General features: G+C 36.8%; 1 protein-coding gene across 1 annotated transcript in view; it reads right to left on the bottom strand.

Annotated features, from left to right (window-relative positions):
- The window catches only part of PRSS12 (serine protease 12), a 70,117-nt gene that overhangs the window by 40,405 nt on the left and 5,023 nt on the right, over window positions 1-24,689 (bottom strand). The window contains exons 2-4 of the mRNA XM_010364854.2: window positions 14,231-14,369; window positions 11,205-11,383; window positions 7,474-7,624 (exon numbers count right to left, since the gene is read on the bottom strand). Coding sequence (XP_010363156.2) covers window positions 7,474-7,624; window positions 11,205-11,383; window positions 14,231-14,369 — 469 coding nt within the window. The remainder of the gene's footprint in view (window positions 1-7,473; window positions 7,625-11,204; window positions 11,384-14,230; window positions 14,370-24,689) is intronic.

Consider the following 24,689-nt stretch of genomic DNA (forward strand, 5'->3'; position numbering starts at 1 on the left):
AGTGCAAGGATATTATTATATTTTAATGAAAGACAAAGCAACCAACTTAAAAAAAAAATAGACAATAGAGAGGATCCAACTATTCGCAGAAGAAGAAATATCCATGGCCAATGACCATAGGATAAGATGCTCAAGATCACTAGTAGTGAAATTAAACAACAGTGCATGTTTACCTATCACATTTTTGGAGATTTAAAATATTAATATCACTTTCATACAATTTTTAGGCAAAAAGACAACCAACTGAAGTCTTTTTAATTCACTAGAAAAAGTAACAAACAAACCCTAAAGTCATGCTTTGGCTGAGAATACTCTGATAGGCTGAGAAAGGGGAGCTGAAGTATATTGTGTTTCAAATACATCAATTATTACATGACACACATTCAAGGAAAATGCAAAAGACCTGGTTAATTGCCATTGAATTAGGCTCATTCCTTAAAGGAGATTATAAGATAGGAGAGTAGAAGCCCCAAACATTGACTCTGGGGATGCTATGTATTTTTAAATCTTCTCTGAAAACACCGCTCGGTGCAAAGGACATGATTTCATTCTTTTGTTTTGTTTTTGTTTTTGTTTTTTGAAGACGGAGTCTCTGTCACCCAGGTTGGAGTGCAGTGGCACGATCTCAGCTCACTACAACCTCCGCCTTTCGGGTTCAAGCGATTCTCCTGCCTCAACCTCCCCAGTAGCTGGGATTACAGGGACACACTACCGTGCTCAGCTAATTTTTGTATTTTTAGTAAAGACAGAGTTTCACTATGTTGGTCAGGCTGGTCTCGAACTCCTGACATTGTGATCCACCCGCCTCAGCCTCCCAAAGTGCTGGGATTACAGGCGTGAGCCACCACGGCCAGCGCAGTTTCATTCTTTTTTATGGCTACATGGTATTCTATGGCATACATGTGCCCATATCTCTTTATTCAATCCACCATTGATGAGCAGCAATATGGACGAAGCTGGAGGCCATAATCCTAAGTGAATTAACACAGGAACAGAAAACCAAGTACATGTGAAAACATGTGGGAGCCAAATATTGAACACACATGGACATAAACATGAGAGCAACAGACACTGCAGACTATTGGGAGATGAGAGGTGTGGGTTGAAAAACTACCCGTGGGTACTCATTATACCCGTGCTCATTATATGAGTCCAGTATACCCATGAAAAGCTGAAAATTTAAAAACAAAAACAAAAACAAACAAACAAAAAAACACTACTTGCGTGTTTTATTTTCTTCTTACCCATTTCTGTATTTTTATTATTTTAATGATACAAAAATGTTTCAAATAAACTAATCAGAATAACCAGCAGAATAAACTTGAGAACAACAACAAAAAACATTAACCAGGAAACTATAACGTAACACAAAATCAGGTTTTCCAGCTAACTTTTTAGTTTATTTAAGAAAATAATATTCCCATATTCACACATTTCTGCAGCCAGTCACTAGTATTTCCTGGTACTCAGAACAGTGCTGGCTTTCAGGAGAATACCAAAATAATTGATGACTCTGCTTTTAAAGAGTCGTGAATTACAATACTGAGGAAATCAACATAGAACTCGTGAACTGTTCAACTAAATGTGAATCTGATAAAGCTGTGTGTTCTCTGTCCTTTATGGAAATTATTTCCACGCCAGCCCCAGCAGTTCATCTATAATAAAATCTCTAGTGTTGCCTACTTTTTTACCCTCTGACAATCTGTAAATAAATTTTTGGGCAGAGGTACTCTGATCTAATACCCTGAGTTATTTTGGTGTAAAGATATTTGATCTACATAATAGCAATCCCCAGTAAACACTTACTGAACCGGTTCTATTTCCAATCCCTATTCAAAATATTCTTGAATCTATTTAGCTCATCAAATTGTATTAATACAAAACTTTTGCTTTTGTTTCCCCCTTACATACACAGAAAAAGGCCAAATAAATGGCACCATCTGACTAACTCAATCTCCAAGCTTAGCTACTGCTTTGAGGTAGACCTAGAATACAGTTAGGCCATTCTATTGCACAACATAATTATTTATTGGGTTATAAAACATTGGCTCTTTAACTGCAAGTATCAGTTTGTGCCACATCCAGAGTTTGTAATCCATGGATGAAAAAACTCCTTTATAATATCCTAGATTTCTCTCTAGAAAAAAAAACCCGCCATCTACAATAATGATAGTTGTGTATATCAAATGCTTCCTGTATGCCTGCACTGGTCTAACAGTGCTTTCAGACATATTAACTCATTTCATCCTCCCTACAACCCAATGATGCTATTATACCAAATTTACTGATAAGGAAACTGAGGCTCAAAAGTTAAACAACTTGTCCAACATTACACTACTACTAGATGGTAAAGTTTGTCTGACTACAGAGCAGACCGAAACACTGGGCATTCTTGCAGCCTCCTGGAACGCTGTCAATTGATGACTGACGGCACCTCAAATACAATCTATATAAAACACGTTCAGTATCATTTTCTTCTTAAACGTAACCTTCTCTCTTGACTTCCCTATTTCTTTCAGTCCTATATTTGTATTTATTCTTATTAACACCTGACCATTTTATAAATAATGTAACATAAACAAAAAAATCCTAAACTGGGAGCCATAAACCTCAAGACTCTGCCTCCCACTAACAGACTTCAGGAATACTGTGTCATCTCAGTGGGCCTAACTTCCTCAACTGTTAAACAAGTTATCTTTCCTGCTCAATAATTCCATGCACCAGGCTATCTTTGTTGTAAAGCTTATACCAGGGGTGTCCAATTTTTGGCTTCCCTGGGCCACACATGAAATAGACTAACACTAACAATAACTGATGATCTAAAATAAATAAATAAATAAATAAAGTTTTAAAAAAGCTTATGAATTTGTGTTGGGCCACATTCAAAGCCATCCTGGGCTGCATGTGGCCTGTGGGCTGTGGGTTGGACAAGCTTGGTTTATACAATGTTTTTTTAAAATTTAATGAACAGTAAAATAAAAGAGCAAAGAAAAAAAAATTTTTTTTTGAAACAAGGTCCCACTCTGTCACCCACGCTGGAGTGCAGTGGTGCAACTGCAACTCACTGTAGCTTCAACCTCCTGGACTCACGATTCTCCCACCTCAGCCTCCGAGTAGCTGGGACCACCAGTGTGTGCCACCACAACTGGCTACTTTTTTTTTCTTGTAGAGATGGGGGTCTCACTATGTTGCCAAGGCTGGTCTGGAACTACTGGGCTCAAGCAGTCCTCCCACTTCGGCCCCACAAAGTGTTGGGATTACAGGTGTGAGCCACTATGCCTGGCAAAAAACAATTTTTAGAGAGTAATTTATACGGGAAGAATTTGTATTCTACTACTCAATAATATGGTTCTATATAATTTTAGAGCAAAAATGTAAAAAGGAAAGCACCCTAAAAGGAAAGAAAGTATCCACAATTTTTAAATTCCCATGTAAATTATGGCACATCCACAAAATAAAATGTGATCTCACAGTACAAAGCTATGCTTTTAAGAGTTTTGAAAGACATGGAAAATGCTTTAATGTTAAGCACATAAAAAGGAACTTTAATGAAAATGTCTCCAACTAAACTTCACTGGGTACACATGCGTTCTCAAGTTATCTAATTTTCTAACATCTGGCTGCCTCCTTTCTTGCTGCTCATCTTTCTCCAAGTTCTGGGTTAATCAAATTTAAGTATCTTAAGTATAATAATTCCTTTTGTATTTAGGAAGCTCACCAGCTACCAAAATATACAGACACCATTAAAAGATGAAGGTCAACAATGACAGCATCTCATAAAGAAACTGTAACTACTACTCCAGAAAAGCATGATGTAGTTTCCCTGTGGGAATTCAACAAAGCAGATAAGACTGAGATGAAATTTGCTTAAAAATGAATCATAAATTGAGACAAGCAACAATTATGTGTCTGCTATCAACCCCGTGCCATTAAAAAATGATCCTCATCTGAAAGTAGTACTTAGCCTTTAAATGAGCAAAACAAATTATAGAGAAGGAAGAGTTGTAGAGTACTGCTTTAATGCAAACTTATGAGAGAACTATAAAATCAAGTGCAAGAAAGGTAAACGAAGAATGTCAGCTAGAGCATCAGAGTACTTATAATAAAAACAAATCTCTATAAAGCTGGATTGTTATTTCTTACAAGTGCTTGCGGAGGATTTTTGCTTGTATATTTTAATGACTTTTCCAAAGAATCCACTCATATGAAAAGCAGTAATGAGCTAGTGTTTGAGAAAAGCGTTAATACTTTACTTAACCCATGAGTGTGTTCAACATTAATATGGCCTTCCTTGCGATTCTTTCTATCTCCACATTCTTTCTGTGTAACTGACTATCCTTGTCAATATGGCCTTTGTTTAAAAACTGTTTTTATTAAAGTGAAAAAAATATTTGTCTCTCAAGAAAGAATTCTACATTACAACATGAATTTCTATTTTTATATTTTAGAAAGTCTTGCTGTCTCATCCAGGCTGGAGTATAGTGATGTGATCATGGATCACAGTAGCCTGAACCTCCTGGGCTCAAGTAATTCTCCCACCTCAGCCTTCCTAGTGGTCGGGACTACAGTTGTGCTCCACCACACCTGGCTAATTTTTTCTCTTTTTTTTTTTTTTGAAACGGAGTCTTGCTCTGTTGCCCAGGCTGGAGTACAGTGGTGTGATCTCAGCTCAATGCAACCTCTGCCTCTCGGGTTCAAGCAATTCTCCTGCCTCAGCCTTCTGAGTAGCTAGGATTATAGGTGTCCACCACCACACCCAGCTAATTTTTATATTTTTAGTAGAGATGGGGTTTCACCATGTTGAACAGGCTGGTCTCGAACTCCTGACCTCGTGATCCACCCGCCTCGGTCTCCCAAAGTGCTGGGATTACAGGTGTGAGCCACTGTGCCCATCCTATACACAGGATCTGTCTATACTGCCCAGGCTAGTCTTCAACCTACCCTACCACCTTGGTCTCCTAAAGCATGAGCCACTGCACCTGGCCATAACATAAATTTTTGGAATCATTTCAATAACTGTAATGTAACTAATATTCAGTGTGTCACTTAAATGTTCTATGCATTTTTCTAAGCAACAAAAACTTGCCTTTACCTACAGAAATATATTAATAATCAAAAATGCCTTATATGTTAAACTTAGAATAATCCATATTGTAATTGATAATATTAAACATGCTGTTACTATACCTTTAAAGTTCTTAATATTTTTGGCAAAGACATAGGTTTCTTAATAACTCACATGAAAATCAATTAGCACATCACTGAACACATAACTGATAACCCAGTGAATACACATATATATACACATTAGAGGGTTTTAAAAATATAGAAGTTCATAGATACAGCTAACTAAACAGAAGAGCAATAGTGTTTGATGTTCTGTCACTACCAAATGCTGGTTACTGTGAATGTTTAACAACATCTTTAAAATATAACAGTACCTAATTAGAGTGCCCTTGATAGCCAATGTATATGGTACTTACTATGTGTGCTAACTGCTTGTAGACACAAAACCCTATAAATTAAGAAATACGTTATAGATGAGAAAACTGCAACTAAGAGATATTCTGTAGCTTTTCTCAACTCCAAAAGTGGGATTTAAATGCAGGTTTTTCAGAGTCCAGAACACATGCCCATAATCATATGCTATGCTGACTCCAACAGCAGGCACCAGGAAACTTTGAGAAAATTGCTCTTGAAATTGATACCCAGTCAAAACACTTTTAAAAAATCTTGTCTCAAAAATGTACTTGTTAGTTTTTTCAAAAGAAACCAAGAGGCCGTATTCCTGACCAACCCAAAGTAAATGATCATACCATAGTAAACAATGCCAGTAATCATAGCAAAACCTGTTGACACAGGATTTGCCATGTTTGCTCCTGTCCCACATGTGAACTACAAATTAGCATTTAGGTCCCATAGTCAGTTACAGGGGGAAATCTAACTTTACAGTGAAGGATCAGGCTGATGTCACTTAAACCAGTGCTCAATTTCAGCCTCATTTGTGGGGAAAACTAGAGCTTCTCGTGACTCCTGGTGAAAGGCAAGATGAGAATACATCACCTGTGATGATTTCCAGACAAAATGTTTGCTTTGATCTAATCAAGCTTTAAACCTAAACTCTAATTTTATGAATTACAAGAACCAGAAGAGTAAACTAAATGACACCAGAAGGAAAAAAATGAGAAATTCAGAAGACGGCACCTTCTCCAAAACAACTGGCCTAGGCTCTTCTTCAGCATTATGGAAAAACCAAACCAAATCAAACCAAACCCAAAAAAAACAGCAACAACAAAAAACCCAGGCCTTTATAGAGTAAAAGAGACTTAAGGAACATAATACCCAGATTGGTCCTGGACTAAATTCTGCTTCAGATAAACCATCTGTTAAGGACACAGTAGGGGCAACTCTGAAAATTTGAATAAGATGAAGTATTAGACAATATTAAAAATGATTACCAACGATTAGTTGTGATAATGATAATTTGGCTACATAGAACAATGTTCTTATTTGTAAGAGATGCGTACTGAAGTGTTTATAGACAAAGTGTTAAAATGTCTATATTTTACTTTAAAATACTTCAGTATAACACAGAGTTTTGAAAAAGAGAGCCAACTATAAAAAAAAATTGCAAAAAAATTGAGCCATAAAAACTGTTCAAGGTTCAACAAGCTCCAGTCAAGGATTATGGTTAACTGAACACAATGGACAGGGAAGAACAGGCCTCCCATCATTGGCCCCTCAGTGCTAAATGAAATATTTTTAAATTCTGAAGTAAATGATTAACTAAATGAAATATTTTTAAAATTGAAGAAAATGATTAACTTTTAAAAAATCCTGCAATATAATTTTAGAGAAACTTTCAGGCTTGCTATACCAATGTTCAGAATCACTAAACAGAGGGATTAGAAGGTCTAAAATTATAATATTCCAGAATAATCCCAACTGAGGCAACCTGGAATGTCGATTTTCAGACTGCTATTTTCATGACATCAGATTCCTTTCCAACCCTACAGGAGAATTATTTCCTCTGTACATTAATAAACATCCTTTGTTCTAAGCACATACCTAACAAGGAAGTGCAGTTCAAAAGTTTAGACAATATTTCAGGACTAGAAGTAAAATTTGAGTTACAAGCTAACAACTAGTGTTTCATCGTATGGAATTTGATTACGTCACTATAGTTTACAGTGCTGGTTACTACCTGGGAGTAACATAAAGACTACTAATGAGAAGTAGTAAAAGCTTAGATTCTTAGTGAATAAAATCAGCCTAATTCAGATACAAGCAGGTTAAACCTACAGACTACATGTCACTGCTCTTCTGGAAGCCTACAGCCCTACTACAAAGATCAAAAGGTAACTTTTTCTATTTGTTCAAGGAAATGTGCAATTTAAACAAACAGCGCCTGCCTTTGGGTATGGAAATAATAGATTCAAAAGTTTAAGCAAAACAAAAGTAGTAAAAACAAACCTGAGGCCTAGCTGCCTGCAGACCACTTCTGCATCGGCATCATCCCATTGGTCATCACAGACGGTTCCCCACTGGCCAGCATGGTAGAGCTCCACCCGGCCTTCATGCACACTGTTGCCTCCAACAAGGCGAATGATGGGGAATGCTGGGCCTGTGCAATGTGAAATTAAAAATCAGCAAAACCTATGCATTTGCATTGATTGATAAGATTAGGTATATATTCTACATTTTTTTCCATTCTCAGTAATTAAATAATATTTACTAAGCCACATGTAATCTTGACCAATTAGAATATCCCAAATTGAATTATATGAATACAAATAATTCTCAGGAGGAAACGTGTTTAAATTTACTTTTCCCCAACAACCTCAGAAACCAGAAAAGGCACACTCAAAAGCTGCACATTACTGGAAACGTGTTTGATTTTTATGGTATTATGGTGGTGGCACTGATTTTTTTTATTTACAGTAACTTGAGCATTACCAATATGTCATTATTGAGAATGACACTTATGTCTACAAAATACTTCTTTTCGGTATAGAATTATTTATGTATTTGTAGAAATCGGGTCAAAGTTAATATCTAATTCATTATAACAAGTTACTGGACATCATGGCCAGTACCTCAACAGAACAATATTGAAACTTCATTTGGGCATGAATCAGCTCATATCCGTTTTCGCTGATAAGGACCATCAAATGTGACTACATTCTCATAATCTACAATGCCCTGATCTAGCCCTTGTCAGACTGTGAACTTCTCTGTCTCTTCTCTGCCCTGGCTAAGACAGCACACTAAGGGACTTCCTATTACATTCCCTAATTGTGTCTTCCTGAGAGTATTTACTTTTATCTAAAATTGTCACTGATTTACTCTTTACATGTCAATTGTCTCTCTCCTCTTGGCTAGAATGAGGACAGAAATACTGCGCTCCTTTTCACCTATGTATTTCAGGCACCTAGTATATAGAGGCATATAATAATTATTTATTGACTGCCTCAACTGACAAGCAATCTTAAATAAACCTAGAAAAGATACCCCAAACACGAAAAAATAATTGGCAACATCCATTCATTAATTTCTGATTAACAAACAGGTATCAGACATATGCCTTGTATAAGATGTTGTGATCAGTGCTACAGGGCATTAGAAGGGACACTAGACAGACCCTGCCCTCAAGAAATTTACTGCCTAAGGGTGTAGATAAACCGAGTACAGACAAGAGATTATCAAAAAACCCTACAGTGGTTCAGAAGCAAAGGACCTTACTTATGGTTGGGGGTACTCAGGGAATCACTTGTGAAAAAGCTGTTTTTTAAGAGGGCCAAGATAGATGAGATTTGGAAGTCAGAGATGAGGGAAGCGTGTTCAGGCCACGTGAACATTATGAACAAAAGAAAGAAGCACAAAGCTGAATGTGTCTGGCAAAGAGTAAGGCAATCTAATTTTACTAGAATAAAGGATGTAATATGATAAAAATAAACAGGCTGGTTCCCTATGATGAAGTCTAGTTGTACTTTTTGCCAAACACTAATCATTTATCTGTATGAAATATGTTTCTAATTTTCCACAGTGTAGCAGTCAGTAAATGGCATTTGGATATTCACACTTAAATTCAAATATCATATTTGAGTTTTGTACATGTGCTGCCAAAGCAAGCACTCATATTTGAGTTCTGTAGCAGAAATTTAGATTAGTGACTATCTGCATATACTGTTTACTTGTATAAGTTAACTAGCACTTACAATTTGTTAATGGATAAAGACAGGTTTAATATATATGGCTGAATGATGGTAATATAATTCTCACAACTTATGATGTTTATTTTTCCTTTAAAAAGCTTGCAAAATACAGAAAAAAAATATAGAAAAGCATGTATACATTTCTTAATATATTTTCCCCAGCTGGTATGCTTGGAGAAAACAGGAAAACAAAACTTTTTAAGAGAAAATTTAAAGCCATCTAGAACCTAGACTTTAAAAGGCACACCACCTTTCATTTCTCTATGTTGTGTTTTATTTTAAAATATGGTTTCTTTTTCTTTTTCTATAACTAACTGTTAAAACATAAAAAATACAGAAAAGCACAAGGACAAGATTTAGTTAACAGCCCTATCCTTACAACAAACGCAAAAATCATTTGACAGAAAATACAGTAAACCAATGGACTCATGTTTAGCTTATAGATAATTAAACTTCCCACATGTTTTCATTTAGATTGCTGCTATTTTCTGTATCCAACTTGTAAGCAATCTTCTACTTTGTAAATGTTGGAAGAGCTACAATTACAGAATGACAAGATACTAAGTGTAACTCCCAAATTTAAGGGATGTATACCAAATATCTATCACTATCCCTTAAGGTGAACTCTTATGTTTGCTGACTTCAGCTATACAACTCCACATTCTCATTTAATCTACCATGAGAGAATCTTTTTAAATTCTCACTTCTAATTTGTCATAACTTTCTATATTTTATATATGTTTATAGATGACCATACAATTATCTTTGCAAATAGAATGTAAACAGATGGATAGATTATGGAAGGTGGAAGAAGTAAAAAATGTAGATACATATCCTGAAAAAATTATTATTGTTTTTAAAATTTTTTACTTTACTACTTGAAAAATATTTTATCAATTAGGTTGAGCATAGAGTAAAACCAATAATCTACAAAGCAATAAATTATTGGGCCCAATTCACATCATCCTTGAAGTAGCATTGGATTTAGCAAAAGTAGCATTACCTAAAGGTAGAGAATCAAAAGAAGAAAAGGGAAAACTTACAAGACATCAAGGTTTAACATACGCATCTCCCAACCAAAAAAAGGATTACAGTTCTCAGAGCATACATCTGGACTATATCCCTCCATTGGCTCTTCCAGTCAATCCACAGGAATTACTCCAAACTGGGTCTCTCTGTTTTGTGGTAGGAGCTTCCTTATTCCTCCCCCTGATACTCGTACTCAAACAAAAACCACTGCCCTGGGCTGACTGCTACCATTCCAAGTCCTGGGATATCTGGTCATGCTGCTATCACCAAGGAAAATGCAAAAAGGGATACTGTGAGAGTATGGTAGCTTCAGGTTGTGATCATTCATCAGAATATACCATGGTACCCAGAAAACTCTTTCACCATCTTAAAGGCAGTTGTTCCTTCCTTTACTTCCATGAACATAGACATATCTGTATACGGAACCCATACTGACAATTACCACATACCTACTCTATGGAGCTTGGAAGAAGCCCTCATTCAAGCCAACAACTCATTTTTAGGGAAGGTGCTCTCTACAGCCCCAAGAACACTAAAGGCATGATTATATTGCATTACACAAAGTGAAAATATTTTGTTGTATTTGCTGCATTCTATATTTGCTTTCATGATTATCTTCCATCTTGATTCCATCATAATTTTCCACAACTAAAATATGTGTTTCATATACAATGTATTATACAGTATATGTATTACATATAGAGTATACAATATGTATTTAAGCAAATTATATAAAATAAAAAATATGTTAAAAAATGAGATACTATTGGAAAATCAAATGGAATTCAAATTAACTGTACTCATATTGAAGACTAATTAGATGGTAAAATATTTTGACTCAGACTTACTTCTGTAATTAAACTCTTTAAGGAAATGATTTAACTAAGACACTTTCATCATGTGGAATCATGTTTAAAACATAATGAAAGTAGAACAACAGAACTTTTTTCTTTTTCTTACCATGGGAAAAGCTACACGCGACGGCAGCTGCCATCTTCTGAGGACACACCCCACCCTGCCAGATGTCTTTTTCACAAAGCAGTATATTTTCTTCATCTCCTCGGCAACGGACATTGCTCCAATAAATGGGAATAAGGCCCAATCCAGAAAACGGGGTTTGTTTTGCTATTCCTTTTCCTCTGGAAGTACAATGAGCAATACTAAGTTTATCAAATGTAGGCAAAATTTTTTATCAAAACATTTCGATTTGAAAAAAAATGGAAGACATCAACAAAGATGAATATGGAAGAAAAGAAGAAAGAAAGAAGAAAAACACAAAATATTACATAAATTTCAAGGAAATCAAAACATCAGATCACAACGTGGGTTGCCTACCTATGGAATTCTTTTCATCAATCTTGAATAACTACTTTACGTGCCTTTACCATCAACGACTGATTTAGAAGAAAATGGCCAAGTACTGCAGATATAAAAGTAAGGCTTTGTGCAAGAGGTGTGTCACAAGCTTCAGTGAGGCTTGGACTCCAGTCTGGACTCAGCTAAAAGTCATGCCAAGCTGCAAGTAACTCGAAGGCTTTGTCTTCCAATGTGCCAAAAGAAAAATCTGGATGCTTGAAGATTCTTTCTCACTCTAACATTCTAGGCTAGCATTTTCAAAATTATTATTACTACATTTAAGCACAATAATATCACGGGAAGCAATCCTTTTATAATTTTTAAAACCTTACACTGTATATAGTATTTGCTAGCAAGACTTTGAAACCAATTAATAAAATAGCAACATGCATCTCTTTCCTAATACCAGGAGAGTATTTTAAAGAGAAAAAATGAAAATAATAGCATACAGATGGGCTTTGCTTTTAGCTCATCTAATCCACATATTTTTTTAAGTAACCTTTGCTGTGTACAAACTGGCATTAAATTTTAAAAAGACAAAATGCTTATCTGATTAACATGGTAATCTCTACAATTGTCTCCATGCTGCAGCATTCCATCAACCAAACTGAACATTTGGGGTATATCTAAAATGTAAATGTGTCTTCACAGCAATAAAGCTGGGTTTCTCTGATTTTAATGTGCAATTCCTTTTTTTTTTTAATGGACTACTGAGAGATGATACTGTATAAGTAGCTGGATCAGCTTATCTGAAGTTTGTTTGCCGAATAACAGTTCATATACTTTCATCAATCAAAAGACTAATAAACCACACAGTAGTTCACACCTCCACTATAGCATTCTTGTTTCTTTGTATCTCACAGAAAATTTTATTTCTTTCTGATTTTCTGGGGTAATAAAAGCACAAATAGGTATGTATATAAAGGAAGACATTGACATCAGCCTACAAATTTATTACATCTCTTGCCCCTCAAAGGAAAAAGCATGAAATCAACATTCTTTGTGACCTGCCCACCTGCCAATGTCTGTTTGCCAGACTAAGTATTCACGATAAAAAACAGTAATTAACATTTCCAAGCACCATAATACTTTATAGGCTCTGGCCTTACTCCTTCTTTCATCCTGATTTATATCAACTCATCAAAATAATTAACTAATTTTAATTTACTATGGTAACCCTATTTATTGCTCTAACAGCACCAAAAGTCTAAGCAAAATTTAGGCCTCCAAGCTTTGCCTCTACCCAATACTCATTCCTTACCTCCCTAGTGGGAAGACAAGAGAAATCTGGTAAATTAAAGTTCTACTTCTTCATTTTGTGTCATCATATTACCACACTGATTATTAAAGCAAAATACTTGCAAACTGCAAACCTTTTTTTTTCAGTCTTTTAGACTGTATTTTTTTATAACAAAATATTTTCCATGCTTTCTAAAGATCTCTGGTGATAAAGACCAAGAAAAAACATATGTTAAGTGCGCTTAGAAAATATAAAGGAGACACAAAAACAAAAGAATAAGAAAAACAAAAAACCTGTTTTCCCAAAAAGAAGCCTTCTGCTCCTGGTGAAACTCTATGGCACAAGGTATAAAAATGCTGGGACTAATGAATTCAAAATATACTGACTTGTTTTAAAGACAGTGCTTAGGGTTACAGTGGAGCCAGTTCCCAGGCTGGCAGCTCTTCAGGACAGCAGGACACTGCCAGAGCTGACAGAAGCTGCCATCTTCCACAGGACCTCCTCAGCACCAAAACCTAAGGCCTGGGGACATCACCACTTCCCCATCGAGGACAAGGGCACAGGTAAACATTGCCCCTTTCACACACAAATGGAACTTGTGGGTGGATAAAAGCAGAAAGCTAAAATCCAATGTCAACAACCAGCTAAGGCTGTGCTAATTAATTAATTATAATTAGTAATTAAAATAAGTATAATTAATTCATTATAATTCTAAGAAATTATAATTTTTAGAATTAAATCCTTGGAATCTGTAAAGCCAAAACTTGCTTCAAATGCCTCTGTATTTTGTTAAAGACAAAGACCAAAAGATGCTTTTACATTTGCCCACTTGGTATTTGCCCATTTCCTAGTTCAGCCCCAGGTAGTAATATGTGAAGTACATTTGCATGTGAGAGAATTCATTTCTTCCATTTGGGACCCTTTTTTTATAGCTCTTTTGTGAAAAGTGAGAATGAGGAAAGTGACAGTAAGAAACGAAGATACGGGCCGGGCGCGGTGGCTCAAGCCTGTAATCCCAGCACTTTGGGAGGCCGAGACGGGCGGATCACGAGGTCAGGAGATCAAGACCATCCTGGCTAATACGGTGAAACCCTGTCTCTACTAAAAAATACTAAAAACTAGCCAGGCGAGGTGGCGGGCACCTGTAGTCCCAGCTACTCCGGAGGCTGAGGCAGGAGAATGGCGTAAACCCGGGAGGCGGAGCTTGCAGTGAGCTGAGATCTGGCCACTGCACTCCAGCCTGGGCGACAGAGCGACACTTCGTCTCAAAAAAAAAAAAAAAAAAAAAAAAAAAAGAAACAAAGATACAAGCTTTACAAAGCAATGACCGGCACCCAGCATTATTCTCAGATACTAGCAGACTGATTTGGTCAGGGATGGGTGCACTCACCCCAGCTGCAGCTGGTGACAAATGACTGATGCATCAGAATCATCCCAGTGGCTGCTACAGACAGTGCCCCAAACTCCACTTGCATATACTTCCACTGTGCCTTCAAACTCATTTTTGCCGCCACGAAGTCGTACTGATCCTAAAGTGGAAAATAATTCCAAAATCCTTTAATAGTAAATAATCATTTGAACATATTGAGCCAGTCCTGGGTTAACATCATTTTTAAACTTAAGTAGTAAGGGATCCAGGCAGAATAATTTGGCCTCCACTGTGTGTGGCATGTGTTTCTTCCTTTAAGTGAGGATTTAGCAAGCTCCTTCTTTTTTTTAATTAACATCCTGATGTCAATGCTAATTATATTTTCTTTTTTATCTAGGCAGACAATCCTATTATAATTTTTTTCTTTATTCCATTATCTCTTCATCAAGAAGCAACCACTGTAATTTTCAAAGGGGAAAAAGTGGAAGAGTATGACTAATATCAGATCTTGTATCTCAAATACTAGATTATATCATATATGAAGTTTTTATCATTTATTACTTTCCTCTTCTCATGAGGTCATCAATAAGAAACACAGAAACAAAATTAAATGTTCTGCATATGAATTAGCTGTAATTAGTTGTGTTATATCTTCCATTTGATTTGTTCATCCACCAAAGAAAAATAAAATGTGTTTTCCGCTTTTAACTTTCAGCAGTAGTCATTAAAATTCTCAAGATTATGTCCATAATTTCAAGAAGATGTTCATTTTGAAAATATTGCCTAATGCTAGTCTTGGAAAAATAGCTGCTAGGTAGTATGTACAATTGAATGCCCCTGGAAACTCACCTCCTCTAATATACTACACCCAAAGAGCTGTCCCAAAGTCCACAATTTAAGTCATTCCTTTCAGTCCTTAAAAGAGCCAAGATTTAAATTCAAGCACCCCTGTGAAAGATAACACTTTGGTCTTATCCCTTAAGTGTGGTTCAAGGCCCTACATTCCTCTTCTCATTGGAACTGGTTCCGGAGCAGGCACTGGGATGCTGCAAGTGGGACAACTGAGCAGAGACAGAATTAACCTCAGACAACTTAAGAATTACATAAAATTCTGTTTAAAATCACCTACAGTGGTCTTTATTTCATAGGTAAGAAAATTAAGAAATTAATTTTAAAAATCAATCCTATCCCAAAAATCTAGCATAATTTGCATATTTCAAAGTTATTATGTATGGCCTCATAATAACTTCCAAAAAATTAGATTCACAAAGTACCCATTCATTTCATTTGTACAGGCTTAGTCATCCACCACTATTATTTTCCACATCATCATCCTTTAAAAATGTAAGCATTTAAGAAAAACATATTATATTTCTCATGACAAAAACAAAGTCTCATTTAATTCAAACAAAAGGCAATAATAAATGGAGGCAAACATTGTAGAGTACTGCCAAATCCTGACTATCCAGGAATGAACAGGGCATGGGTCATTCATATGACAAATCATCTAAAACTCATTCATATATTCTAAACCTCTTTAATTCACAATAAGCAAGAGGAAGACCTGCCTAGCTCAGTGAAGTATGAACTACAGAATATTTTGAAGGCAGTATTTCTGAAGAGTTCAACAGATCTTGAATGGTTTTTTTATATCACAAAACCTCTTCTACAGTGGTCCACGTAATATTATGCACATCACAAATGTCAGCAGTTTATTTTAGTCAAAGAATTAATTTGTTGACCTCAAGCAAACTTTATTTGAATTGCTACTTAATCTATTATTTCTTTGCTAATTCCTCCCCTTAATCACGAAGTTACTCATGTCAGAAGGGCTGGGAGATAGTTTTAGTAATGAAAACAAAGGAAATGTGTACTTATGCACATATGCACATCATGTGATCATAAGATTTAAAATACTGCCTACATCAAAAAGCTATCAAGAAGAAACGATATACACATAGAATCTAAATGATTGAGGCACTTAGAGGTGAGAAGGAGAAAATCCTGAGTAAAGTATAATTATGACCATAACAATATAATGGCAATGATAGAGCTGGAAATAGTTTCCAGGTCAACTATCAGCTGCACCATCATTTTCTCTAACGCTCCAAGCACACTATGAAAGCCTGGATTCATTTAGCAGTATCTGCTATAGGGCAAGAAATGTGCAGTGCTCATCCAATTTTCCTTTAACAAATGAATACAAATATTTGCAATTCTTAAAAGGCAATTTGCATGTCAATGACTAATGAATTCTATGTCAGATTCCACTCGAGGCACAGCCAGTCCTAACGCACACCTTCCTAACAGTGCCCTCCACTTAGAAAAGTGCCCTTTCCTAAGGGCCATAAAAATGTCTATTCTGAGGAAACCATCTACCTAGGGCTCAGAATGAGTATTTATATCATTCTATAAAGCTCAGTTCTTCTAATAATTATTTGAAACACCTTTTTTAAAAACAGCATTCAAATATGCTCTAAAAGACTAAAAGTTTGAACACACAATTCATTCTAATGTAGGAGCCAAGAGAACTTTCTCTTTGCCTTCTGAAGGTTCACTGACAAGAGGCATATTATTAGGATAAAAGGCATATACATTTATTTGATCATGGTTTTACGTGACGTGGGAGGCTTTAGAATGAGGACCCAAAACTATAGGGGCTATTGCCCAATTTTATGTTTAGGTTTGACAAAGTGTGGACAGCCATGTAGAAATATGATTGGACAAAACAGGTAGGATCTAATCTTAATAGACTGAGTGGGGAAACCCAGTAATGCTTATCAGTTTAGATTTTTCTTGGTCTCTTAGAGTTTTGTTTTGTTTTTTTCTGGGTATGAAGAGCCCTCTCGGGAATGGGGGGTCTTATGACATGTAATTAAACAAGGTAGGTCAGATAAATTTTTAAGGCCAGTCTTTACACAGAAAACTGGGGCATGAGGGGAGTTGAGTAATATTTGTAGGCTTTATGGCTGGTTGTGGAAACAAGGCATTCTGGTGTCTATGGCCCACCTTGGGAAAGAGGAATTCTAGTTTCTATGGCTAACCTCAGGGGAAAATGAAGCGCCAGTGACAGGAAAGTAGGAAAAGATCAAAGGAAAACTTGTTTCTGAGACTACTTCTGAGGCCTTCATTTGGGGATATCATTTTCTGAGACCCAACTCTATATACATTCAAGCCAAGTAGTAGTTTTCATTTGTTTTTTGGCTTTATTTTGTTCTTGCTGCATTTATTCTCTTAGAACAGCTGAGGTGGTCAAGATCTTAAAAACTGTGATTTATGGCCAGGCGCGGTCGCTCACACCTGCAATCCCAGCACTTTGGGAGGCCGAGGCAGGTGGATCACCTTGGTCGGGAGTTCAAGACGCGCCTGACCAACATGAAGAAACCCCGTCTCTACTAAAAATACAAAATTAGCTGGGCGTGGTGGCACATGCCTGTAATCCCAGCTACTTGGGAGGCTGAAGCAGGAGAATCGCTTGAACCCGGGAGGCTGAGGTTGCGGCGAGCTGAGATCTCACCACTGCATTACCGCCTGGGCAACAAGAGCAAAACTCCGTCTCAAAAGCAAACAAACAACAACAACAAACTATAACTTATTTCCTTCTACTTACAGATGAAGAAGCTACAGACCAAAGCAACTGAGCAGTTACAGAGCCATGATCAACTATCTCCTAGTTCCCTGCCCTCGTTACTGACCTTCTACCTCCAAACTTAAGCAAAGACCCTGAAATACAATAAGCACCTTTCAAAACTTCAGATATTACTTTATGCATTATACCATGTTAGTGTTCACCATCCTACTGAAAATACAGCAAGGAATCCACCACATGTTGTATGGAAATAAGCCAACTAGGCAGAGAAGCATAAAGTAGCCTGAAGCTTCTTTACACTGTGGAACAGTAAAGAAGTGCCTTTCTGGTGCTCCTATAGTTGAGGCTGATCCTCCAGTAGAAGCTGATTTGTCCCACAGCTGTACAAAGTTGTGGGAAGACTATGAATGTGTGTGTGTATACATTTGCACAAATGTATAGGTACACAATTACACAATGGAGAAAGGGAAATAACCTTAGCTCAAAGAAACCCGCGAAGCTCAAAGCTAACTAAGTGAACTAATTTCTACTGCTGTACCTAACAATAAAGTGATTTGCATAAATTGTAGACGAAATTCTTTGTTTGGCAAATATTATTCAATTGTCCAATTTTTTATTATCAAGAATTGGTCCCTCACCTTCCACCCACATTCCACTCCAGCAACCAAGCATTCTTTGATACTCGTTAGAGTCAGAGCTCACGTCCTGGAACCACACCCCAGTGTGTGTGATCTAGGGTTGTACTGTCTTAAAGTCTCTCAAGTGCCACGTGCACAGAAAATATTCTATTCTACATACTTCTATCTTTAAAATGCGTTAAGAATAATAATTTAAAGTCTCAAGCACAGTAGGTCAATTATATTAAGCCTTATAAACATGCAGACCAAAGTAGTAAAGGAAGAAAGTCTGGAATTGTACCACTATGCGTGATGGCATGTCATGGAGTGGAGGCCCCAGAGTTCCTGAAATGAATCACTACCAAAAAAGAAAAAGGTCAACCGTCTGCTGGTGTTACAACTATTTAAAGGCAAAATGTTCCAGTGTACGATAATGTTCAGAATTCCACTATCTTAATTCCTTGACAAAAATGTTTAACTGTTAAACATTTACAGTAAAATAGTTTACAACTGATTTCCTTCTAAGTACATAGGTCAACAGTTGTATAAAGGAAAGAAACCATAAAAGATTCATGTAACAGAAATTTGCTTGATGGACACCTTCGCTAGAAAACAGGAATTCCCCAAATGGAGGGACAGACATTCAAGAAGAGTTCTCTTTAACCATCTTATGAGTCTCAATCAATACAGGTAGACTAAAAAACAGCTGACTGGATAAAAGTTCCCTTCACAAGTCTCATTGGTTTCTGAGCTCTAAGGTTTAAGACTAAGGCAAGGCATAGTGGCTCACACCTGTAATCCCAGCACTTGGGGAGGCCAAGGCAGGAGGACTGTTTGAGCCCTGGGATTAGAGATCAGCCTAGACAACAGAGTGAGACACTGTTTTTACAAAAAAAAAAAAAAAAACTTAAAAATTAGCCAGGCTTGGTGGCCCATGTGTGTAGTCCCAGCTACTCAGGATACTAAGGCAGAAGAATTGCTTGTACCCAGGAGTTCAAGACAGCAGGGAGCTATAATTGTGCTACTGCATCCCAGTCTAGGTGACAGAGCAAGACTCTCTCTCAAAAAACAAAAAACAAAAAACAAAAACAAAAACAAAACAACCTTCCTTTCCATACTCCATACATGAAGGAAACCTAAAAGAAATAGGATCAACTATCTTCATTCTATATACCTAGCTTATTCCAAAATAAAGCAAATGAAAAGATATCCCTGTTTAGCCTGGATAACATAGCAAGACCCCACCTCTACAAAAAATTTTAAAATTAGCTGGGCGTGGTGACCTGGGCCCGTAATCCCAGCTACTTGGGAGGCTGAGGCAAATGATCACTTGAGCTCAGGCATTCAAGGTTACAGTGAGCTATGACTATGCCACTATACTCCAGTCTGAGCAACAAAGCAAGACCCTGTAGGGGGGGAAAAAAAAAAAACATGCCTGCTTATTAAGTTAACCCCTCATTAAAATGTACTTATAAAATAGCATTACTTAATTTAAATGGAAGAAAATACAGTAAAAGACCCACCCCAACAGTGTTTTCTGAATAAAATTAGTAACAAATATTTTTTAAATCTTTTTTAAAAAGTCAGTTTGATAAAAGAGTAAAAAAAACTTCATGTTTTCACACAAATCCTTTCTTGTCTATTACTGAACTCTACAGATGCATAAAATAATTAATTTTAGTCATTTCTATTGTTCTAGCGGAATAGAAAGAAAGCATGTCGGCAACGTCCAGCTAGTGTTCAGATCCTTGACAAAAAGTATACTTAAAGCTGTGAGTGACACAGAAATTTCAATTTATGACCTATTTGAAAGAATAGAAAAAAACCATTATATGTTGAACAATTTAGTACACATATTTGACATTAAGTTAAATATAAAACTATGTCTCATACCAAATGCAACACTATAAAAATATACTAAATGACCATTCTCTATCAATTATAAAGTATATCCAAAAAATTACAGTATCTGAAAACAACTGAATTGGGGGGGCTCTTGGTTGAATTTTTCCAGTGCAGTAGAGGATGCTAGGTTAATTTTTATGTTATTTTCTTTCTTCACCATATTCAACAGTACTAAGTTATACTATTTTCATCTATAATTATATTTACCCATTAATTAAACCTGCTATATCTTTGCTAAATAGTATATTTTATTCAAGTCCTCCCAGGTCTAAATGAAATCAAATCATTTTTAACAAACAAGGCAGCTGGGCGCGGTGGCTCACGCCTGTAATCCCAGCACTTTGGGAGGCCGAGGCGGGCAGATCACAAGGTCAGGAGATCGAGACCATCCTGGCTAACACGGTGAAACCCCGTCTCTGCTAAAAATACAAAAAATTAGCCGGGCACGGTGGCAGGCGCCTGTAGTCCCAGCTACTCGGGAGGTTGAGACAGGAGAATGGCATAAACCCGGGAGGCGGAGCTTGCAGTGAGCAGAGATCGTGCCACTGCAATCAAAAAAAAAAAAAAAAACAAGGCATTTGCCTGAACCACGATCCAAGTGAGCTGTATTTGCCTCCATTAGTTCACATTTATAATTCATACTAATTGCTCATTTATTATTCATGTAGACAACTTAAATGCTGAGAAAAAAATCAGTTCGTATAGTTCAAAATGAGAGTGCATCCTCTGAATTAGCAATTCTACCCATTTACATTGTGCTTATTAGAAATTTATAAATCTTATAAATTATTCCTTAGTTTAAAACATCATACGATATCAAACAAAAAAAGATGACTCTGTACATTGTTAAGTTATAGTAGGCTAACAATACATGCAGATAACCCCAACAGAAGGTTTCACAAATGGAGTGTTCCCAGACCATCTACACATAAACAAATGATACGGGTGTTACCATTTTATTGTATAGCACTGAGTGATGAAATTGAAACCAAACAATAATCTTCTTGTCTCCCAGATCATGAACCACAGAGAAGGTAACGAAAATGCTTATTATTCTTCTGACACCTCACCCAGAAAATGGCTGTCCTCAACCAGAGGACAAAGGTGAATTTCTGATTCATCTTTATAAATGCCGCACCTAGTGTGAACGCAGTAAATGTTTAATGAATAAATGAAACCTATCCTTACACTGTTAAAAGAATCAGCATTACACTTTGTATCCCCTCTGCTGATCCTAATAAAAAGTACTGAGGCAAAATGTGCATGTGTGGCTCGTAGGAGGGTAAATATCATTACTTTAGTGTTTTGCATACAATAAATTTTTTATTAATATTGTTGCACTGATTTGTAAGGAGGAGGAGGGGAAGAGGAGACTGCCCTGGAAAAGGAGGATGCTAAAGGGGCAAAAATAAACATTTATTTAGTTTCTAATGACAGCAGACCAACCACGTAGACATCAGTCTAAATCAATTGTTCATATATTGCCTATTTACTATGTAGCTAAGGAGAAGAGATTTCAAAGGACTGCTTTCTTTAAAGTTTAATTCAGGGGGAAAAAAAACCCTTCAAAATTAGAATTAAATCATATAATCATGTTTACTTAGTAAATGAACTAACTTCAGCATTCTCATCAGTTATGGAATTATTCATTTCAGAAATAAATGTGTCATAATATTTGCCTGCAAATAGCATCTTAAGATAAGGAAATATGCTTTGTCAACCAAACCAGAATCTAAATGTTATTCATCCAGATATGACTAAAAAAAATTAATGTAGCATTTCACAGCATTTTATAAATTACTTACTGTTAGTTTTTAATTGCATTAAGTTTCCCAAATATAAGGACAAGTCCCAACCATACTCCTTAGCAACCTTTTTGGTTCTGATCAACAACTACCTTGTTTCTTCCTTGCCAGTTGAATCCCCAGATGATTCAGAGGTTAAGCTAACTAATCTATGTAATCATGGTAATTGTACATTTCTTTGCAAAGAGTGTCAGGAAGGAACACGTGATCCAGTCTGGGTAAATGAAACGTGGAAGTCTGTGGGGGAAATTCCAGAAAGGTTTCCTTATTGTTTCAAAAGGACATTCCTGCAGAGGGGTTTTCTCTTTCTTCTGCAGGTTGTTCTATCTCTAAGTGAAGCCTGGAATAACCATCAGCCTAAGAATAAAGGCCACGCTTCTTAAGAGGATAAAGGAGCCAAGAAAGTAGCAGAGGAACAGAGTGTACCATGCTGGAGCTTACCCATCATATGGACTTCTTTTAATAGGAACAATAAGCCTCCTTATTGTTTCTGTTTTCTATTCTTTGCTATCAAAACCACCCAAATTGATCCAAGCCACATCCATACTCAAATTCATAATTATCATATTTTCTTCCAAATCTTCCAAAAGCATCTTTATTTTCACAGTCATAATGTATTATATATAAATTTTGCACCCTTCTTTCCCCTAAACATTATCATAAACACTTTCCTATTATATTTATATGTATAATATTTATAGTAATTACTTTGGTAGTTGCATAATATCCATCAAATGCAGGTACCTACGAGTAGTACCTTATTACTGGATATTTCAGTTCCCCTTCAGTTATAAACCAAATTACTTTTACATAGGTTATGTTATCACAAGGGTCCCCAACCCCCAGGCCACGGACTGGTACAGGTCCGTAGCCTGTTAGGCACTGGGCTGCCCAGCAGGAGGTGACCGGGAGGTGAGCAAGTGAAGCTTTATCTGTATTTACAGCTGCTCCCCATGGCTCACATTAACACCTGAGCTCTGCCTCCTATCAGATCAGCAGCAGCATTAGATTCTCCTAGGAGCTGGAACTCTATTGTGAACTGTGCATGTGAGGGATCTAGGTTGCATGCTCCTTATGAGGATCTAATGCCTGATGAAACCATCCCCCCGGTCCACGGAAAAACTGCCTTCCACAAAACTGGTGTCTGGTGCCAAAAAGGTTGGGGACTGGTGTCTTAACACATAGGCGTACACATGCACATGCGCACATGCACACACACACACACAGACACTGACCACATAAGTATATATACACCCCTGGACAACAGCTCATAAAAGGCAACAGTAACGGGATATCTTATTGTCTTCTCAAAAAAAAAAAAAAAAAAAAAAAAAAAAAAAAAAAAAAAACAAACAAACAAAAAAAAACCTCACACTAGTTAAGAATCACTGTGATTCTTAACTAATCTAATCTAAGTATTTAACATCTGCCTTAGTCTGAAAAGCAGATTGAGCGCAATATTTAAAATCAACCAGGAAATGTATCAAATCTGGTATTGCTAATAAATGTTTTTCAGCACCTGCTACATAGAATCAAGATGTAGCACTTAAAAGGGATGGGGGACAGCTTTCAGCTAACTTTTTAATTAACATTCACTACAAACAACAGATGGAGTTCCATGAGTACAGCCTGTAAACAATAGTACTAGCCTACATGTCCTCTATCTCTATTTAAATCAAGAGATTTTGGGTGGGTAGGTGCACATGAACAGATGAGCATGACAAGACAAAAAGTCAGATCTGATTCATCCTCTCCTCCAAAATCTCAATGATTAAAACATTCTCATTTATTTAATCTGTTTTACCTCTCAATCATCAGCCACCTACGGTTGGCTTGTAAAAAGGGAGGTTAGCAGCACAGTGTCAAGCAAGTTGCCCCACCTGCCATGCCAACCAGAGACTAGAAAAGTGACTGCCCCTCCTAGGCAGGAAACACTAAGTTATTGCAAGCTATTGTGTTTTATTGCGTTTGTTTTGTTTTTGTTTTAGAGACAGGGTCTTCCTCTGTTGCCCAGAATGGGGTGCAGTGTCATGACTATAGCTCACTGCAGCCCCTATCTCCTGGCCTCAAGTGATTCTCTTGCCTCAGCCTCCTAAAGTGCTGCGATTTCAGGCATGAGCCACCATGCTGGGTCACAAGCTATTGTTGGGCGAAATTAGTTGCCTGTTAATTCTTCCTGTAGAAATGCAAAAATAACCTAGCTCAAATTCAATTAATAACTATATTCTGGCCAGCCATGGTAGCTCATGCCTGTAATTCCAGTACTCCAGGAGGCCAAGGCAGGAGAATCACTTGAGCCCAAGAGTTGGAGACCAGCCTGGGCAACATGGCAAAACTCCATCTCTACAAACGATTAAAAAAAAAAGAAAAAATAGCTGGACTGTAGTCCCAGCCACTTCAGAGGCTGAGGTGGAAGAATTGCTTGATCCTGGGAGACAAAGGTTGCAGTGAGCTGAGATGGCATCACTGCACTTTGTCTCTAAAAATAAAAATAAAATAACCATATTCCAGTGAACTAGGTTATTACTATCCTACACTGGTCAAAGGAAAAACCGGAAGTGCCA

Source organism: Rhinopithecus roxellana, chromosome 2 (genome assembly GCF_007565055.1).
Source record: "Rhinopithecus roxellana isolate Shanxi Qingling chromosome 2, ASM756505v1, whole genome shotgun sequence".
Lineage (NCBI taxonomy): Eukaryota > Metazoa > Chordata > Mammalia > Primates > Cercopithecidae > Rhinopithecus > Rhinopithecus roxellana.